Below are 6,216 nucleotides of genomic sequence, written 5' to 3' on the forward strand. Positions count from 1 at the left end.
CAGCAGCTTCTACTGAAGCCTTCCGAGTAAATCGCCAGAACGCCGACACCTCCTCATCTCCACCGCTCCCATGTTTTTTTTTGTGTTGCTTAAGTTATTCTCTCTCCGTTGGTGCGCGGGGGCTAATGCTAATGATGCTAATGCCAGCAAAATACAATGGCGGCTTCACAAAACTTTTCAGAGTTTTACGGGGCGTGGTTTGCAATTCGCCCAGCCAATAGAAATTGGTACTTTTTTCTCCCCGGGATAGTACCAGCTAGCAGGTGGTAAAAAAATTGGGGTAAAAGTTCCCGGTACTAAGTACTCTTTTTTTCCCGTTTTTGGTGTGAACGCAAAAGAACGTGCAAGACCCATTAGCCGCTTTCACACCAAGTACTTTGCCGTACTTAGTGCCCGGCACTTAACTTAAGTATGCACTTACAAGGAATGTATCCATAGATGGATATTTTCTTTAACTTGGCATTTCTTGTGAGTTTCGCATTCAGTGTCACTTTAAATTGTATTTGTCTCTGTGCGCGATTGAGAAAAAGGTCATGCGGCTTCACGCATAAATAAATAAATTTCATTGTTGATGGATTGACATCTGACACAGCTAATGGTGGTAGCTGTCTCTTATTTTCCTAACAGCTTTGGATTGATGTGCGACTGTCAATCTAATGCGGCATCGGATAAATGTTTGGGACAAATTATAAACATGCTGTGCAGTCCCGCCCTGACCCTTGGTCACCCTATCGATGGGTATAATGTGTTGGCCCCTCCTCCCTGGAGCTCCCCAGCCACCTCCAGATTTACGCTCATTTCTGAACTAGCTTTCTCCACTTGCCCTGCTTTATCTGCAGCTTTGGTAGCTTGCTATAGAGTCGTGCAGAATTGAGTCCTGAAACTCTTAAAGCCATCAACTTTTTGAAGGAATTTTTGATTAGGGGCCTGATGTAGTTATTTGATATGCTAACCTCCAGCTTGGCCTAGAAACGTACATCATCACTGCATCACTCTATTGGATGCATGCTTATGATCTGACACCTGGCCGCTCCTTTCTTATGCTCAGCAAATCAAAAAGAAGAGAGAATTCCATGCAGAGGTCAGGGTCTCAAAGCCACATGGGTTGATTGAAAATACTGTCTTAAACTAGATTTTTTATGTTTCAATGCTTGTGAAAATGGTCTTAATGTGCAGATGAGAATATCACTGGTGTATCTGAACTCTCCACAGGGAAGCCGATCATAGAGAACATTACAGACGCCATCTATGGCAGCAGGAAGACCATCTGTGTGATCACCAGGCGCTACCTGCAGAGCGAGTGGTGCTCCAGAGAGATCCAGATGGCCAGGTAATGGCACCTTTCATTATTCCTTCTTTCTTCAAAGAGGTCCACTAATAGAGCAACACAGATGTGTGCAGAGGATGGACACGCTGACACAAAGACTTCTCGCCATTATAAAAGAAAAATAAGTGGAAGACATTGTGACCACCAGACAACAACACAGAAGTGGGAGAAGGACAGACGAAGACGAACGACAGACAGAGATCGATGGGGGGGCTATGAGCGTACTGATGAAAAATAAATGGGTCTTGAGGCGGGACTGGAACAGGGTGAGGGACTCAGAGTCACGGAGGTCTTGGGGGAGGGAGTTCCAGAGCTTCGGGGCTGCCACAGAGAAGGCTCTGTTGGTGTGGGTGAGGAGTCTGGCGGCTGCGTTCTGAACACGCTGGAGTCTACTGAGGGAGGTGGAGCTGATGCCGTAGAGGAGTGAGTTGCAGTAGTCAAGGCGGAAGGAGAGGAAGGCGTGAATGAGTCGCTCAGCTGCAGGGCGGGTGAGAGAGGGACGGAGTTTAGCAATATTGCGGAGGTGGAAAAATAAGGTTTTAACTACTTGGCGGATGTGGGGCTCGAGGGAGAGGGTGGGGTCAAATATTACGCTGAAGTTGCGTGCCTGGGTGGAGGGGGAAACAGGGGTGTCATCGATGGTGAGTGTCAGGTTGGGGTTTTTGCTGAGGGTGGATTTGGAGCCGATTAGGAGGAGATTTGATTGCAGTCAGACAGGAGTCGATGTGGGTGAGGGGGGCGTTGTTGGGGGATTTGGTGCTGAGGTAAATCTGGGTGTCGTCGGCGTAATAGTGAAAGTCCAGGTTGTAGTGGCACCTTGGGTGACTGAGGCTGTGGCAGAGGAGTGGTTGTTGAGGGAGATGAAGTGGGATCTGTCGGAGAGGTAGGACTGGAGCCACCTGAGTGCAGTACCTTCGATACCGATGTCCTGGAGTCGGGTGAGCAAGATGTTGTGGCTCACGGTATCGAAGGCTGCACTCAGGTCGAGGAGGATGAGGATGTTGAGGGAACCGGTGTCAGCAGAGTTGAGGAGGTCATTGAGGACTTTGACGAGTCTCATGTGCTCATGTTCAGGCTCATATTCGTGTTTAGTGCCTGAGACATATTTACAGTGACTCAGAGAGAGAGCTTGCTTTAAAGACTTCCAGTAACCAGCTCTTCTCTCAACTAAGAAGAGACTCTATTCATGGACTGAAGCTCCAATGGGGATTGCGAACCCGGAAATGTTGAGTACCCCAAAGTTTTATGTTAGAAATGTAAAGTAGGGTCCCCAGCACATAGAAACTGTCGGATGCTAACCTGCATATGTTGGGCAATTTGGACAATTAGCATACATTGTGTTAATTAGCATGAATTTCCATTATAGCCATGTGGACAATCTTTAGAGAATAGAGAATAGAGGAGAGGGTGCTAGTAGAGCAGTCTGCGTGATCTGCCTGTAGGGAGGGACGGCCCTGACAAGATATAAAGCAAGGTATTATATTTACATGATAGATGGAATATATAAATGTAAAATGTACAGTGAAGAGAAAAGCATGTATAATAATAATAACCCCCCAAAACACTCCAAAATTGTCCAAATCAGCCAAGCCATTTTTTTTTATAATGTCCACGTAAGCTATAATTCCGTAAATGCTAATTAATTAAACTTTGCCCAACATATGCAAGTTAGCATGTGCTGGAGACCCCACTACACATTTCTAACACAAAACGTTGGGGTATTAAACTTTTCACTATGCTAACGACTGCAAAATAATCTAACTTGCTGCCCTCTCCCGTGGTTGAGCTTTTAGTCCGATGTTTTGTGTCCTGTTCAGCTTCCGTCTGTTGGACGAGCAGAAGGACGTGCTGATTCTAATTTTCCTTGAGGACATCCCGGCCCACCAGCTGTCTCCATACTACCGAATGAGAAAGCTGCTGAAGAAACGCAGCTACCTGAGCTGGCCGCAGGCCGGACAACACACCGGAGTCTTCTGGCAGAACGTGAGGAGAGCTCTGGAGGCGGGGAGCGCTGCCACTGAGACCACCCACCTGCTCACTGGACCAGCAGCACGCTGACCATCTGGACCCGGGAGGTCACTGACAGGTCACCCTAATATGCAACTTTAGCACACACTGCATCGCATCAACTTGTATCACAATGTCAGGTTGTTATTGTAGCTGTCACATGGCAGAGGATTTTATCTGGTTCATTAGCAGTGCATGGGTTTTTAGTGTGTTTTTATACTTTACCTTTTGGTTTGATTTTATGGCACGCTTTTATTTTAAAGTCTTCACATGTATTAACTTTTATGGCCTGCTTTTATTTTTGAAATATATAATGCTATGTGATTTTATTGTATTTACTTTAAGCCTTGTTGATCAGCTAAAAATGCCAATATTCAAGGACACCTGGGAGCCAAGATTAGCTAGCATTAGCATGGGAGGGAATGGCTGTTAAACAGAACACACGGCACCAGCCGACACAGGGAGGGAAAAGAAGAAGGACAAGGAGGAAGGAGGAGGATAAAGAGGAGGACAGGCGAACAAGGGCAGAGTCAGGAGAGGATGAAGGCAAAATAGACCCACACGTTGAACCAATATTAGCCAGATTACCGTATGTATATGTATACTGAATATAATAAAAGGTATGATTCCTCTTGATTACATTTAACCGTGTGCCTCTCACATGTTTCAATACATTCTGCTAACAGAGCTTTGAATTGAGGTGCGCATAACCTGTGTGTTTGAACAGATGTGTAGTGATTAGGTTCCATCATTAAGTATAAGACAAGGTAAGATAAAAATAATTATTTTGTGATGAGGTTGTTCCAGCAGCAGCACAACAGCAATATCGAGAATGTCAATAAATACATAAAATAAGTAGGCCTATGTAACATCTAGGAATAGGAATCAAAGTAGAAATATACACTATAAGAGCAAATGGTATAGCGAAATTGCATAGCATCTGAACCTCCATAAACCTATAAAGCACCTAAAATGTGTTCAACTGAAACCCTGTAACTGTTACCAGATTGCAGTGCCCCCCCCCCCCCCCATACATGTCTCATATGGCCACAGATGGGGCCACTGTGAACCTTTATGATATTAATCAAGGCTAAGACTATATTTTACGAATGTCAGGCTAATATCGATATGAGTTATGAATATGATAATTGAGTAAATGCATCACTGATATACTTTAGGTTCTTATTGTATGCTTAATGTTACGAATACTGTAATGTGATGTGCATATCATAAAACCTTTGCATATAACGTCCTGTATTAATATGTACTGTATTATATGTATAAACATGTGTAAGGCTGTTCGCTGTGCTTCAAAGGGAATCCTTATCTTTTAATAAAGCTTTCATTTGAAGAAGTAGCGAATCCCCACACCACTTCTTGGTTTAAAAAAAACACCAACAGGAAACCTTTCTGTTTATAAAGTGTGACTTCTGTACTTCCTGTTAACAGCTCTCACTGAGGGGCACAGTATAGCCCCTGGAGGCCATGAGGGGGGGAGGCATCAACCCTTACCGTGCACTCATTGAGGAGGCCAATGGTCTTGACATATTGATGTTCCTGCAGGGCCACGTTAAGCAGCAAATCTACCAGAAGGCCTCCGACCTGATGGAGCGCTGCTTCATCACCGAAGACGAGGACCCGTCTCTGCAGCAGCAGTTGCTAGCAGTGCGAGGTCCCCGTTGAAGGAGAGATTCAATCATTAGCATGATTATGACAAACAGTTTCGAAAGTTTGCAAGTGCTTTAGTTCTCTCACCAACGAGTAGTTAATAAGTTAGGGGGGTTAGTGAGTGTTCCAGTGAAGAAGGTTTTCTTCACTCATACAAAAAACAACATTTTCCCATTTCAGATGCCAGATCTATGATGTGGTGTTGAGGCATGCTCACCCAAATCACTAATGTTTCTCAGACATTTGATTAACAGCCAAGCAATATTTAAGTATACTGATGATGTAATATATAATAGGGGTGGGGGAAAAAATCGATTCATGTAAGAATCACGATTGTTATCTTGTACAATTCTGAATCGATTCATAACTTCTAAAAAATAATAATTTTGTTTTGTTGATTTTCCCACTTTTTTAATGTACATATATGAACAACTGTACAACATCTGTCTTGCATACTATATAATGTTCTATGTAATTGAAGTTACAGTACTTCAGGTCCACCACCGTGAGGTCAGTGGTGTTACCTTTAGATGGAGTCAGACCTGTGACAAAGTCCGGGGACATGCCCAGAATGAATGAATATATATTCACTTCTAAAAGGGGTATATGAATAATATTTTTTATCAAAGCAATGATACACCTGTGAGTTGGCTGTAGAAATTCAGATGGAACATTCTAATCTCAGCCTAAGAAAAACACATAACATTATTTATAGTGAAAACCACCCTTGAATGAAGGGACAGTAGCCCAAAACCTTTAGGGATCCAAACCACAATAAAAGTACCTGTGTCAAGATAGATGCTAATTTTGTGAAACTTGATTTTTTTTTGGAATATTTTAGCATAGGAAGGTCCAGGCGGACTCACCTTTGGGTACATTTGGTTACCATCAGTACCATTTGACCTTTCTCAGGTACCACACTGTAAAACTCATTTTATTTAATTGAAATATCACTATAGGTATTCATTCCATCCAAATACAACTGTTTTTGACCTTTATTGTCAGCCTGGCCACATGCCATGCGTAATGGTGCGCCAGCTGCCAGTCAGACCTACGCATTACGCATGCATTACGCAAGGCCGTATCTCTGGAACCCATTGGTCAAATTGGGTGATTGACACCTCTTTGTAAAAGTTAGAGCAGTGCTTCTCAAAGTGTGTTCCGTGGACAACTGGTGGTCCGTGAGCGCCCCCTAGTGGTCCGTGAGTATATTG

At 43.7% G+C, this 6,216-nt stretch overlaps 1 protein-coding gene across 1 annotated transcript in view; it reads left to right on the plus strand.

Annotated features, from left to right (window-relative positions):
* Nucleotides 1-4,075, plus strand: part of tlr22 (toll-like receptor 22) — a 9,856-nt gene extending 5,781 nt beyond the window's left edge. Inside the window, exons 2-3 of the mRNA XM_010794460.1 lie at nucleotides 1,213-1,330; nucleotides 3,145-4,075. Of these exons, the coding sequence (XP_010792762.1) occupies nucleotides 1,213-1,330; nucleotides 3,145-3,385 (359 nt within the window). The 3' untranslated portion in view covers nucleotides 3,386-4,075. The remainder of the gene's footprint in view (nucleotides 1-1,212; nucleotides 1,331-3,144) is intronic.
* The last annotated feature ends 2,141 nt before the right edge of the window (nucleotides 4,076-6,216 follow it).

Source organism: Notothenia coriiceps, unplaced genomic scaffold (genome assembly GCF_000735185.1).
Source record: "Notothenia coriiceps isolate Sejong01 unplaced genomic scaffold, NC01 NC01_scaffold00037246, whole genome shotgun sequence".
NCBI lineage: Eukaryota > Metazoa > Chordata > Actinopteri > Perciformes > Nototheniidae > Notothenia > Notothenia coriiceps.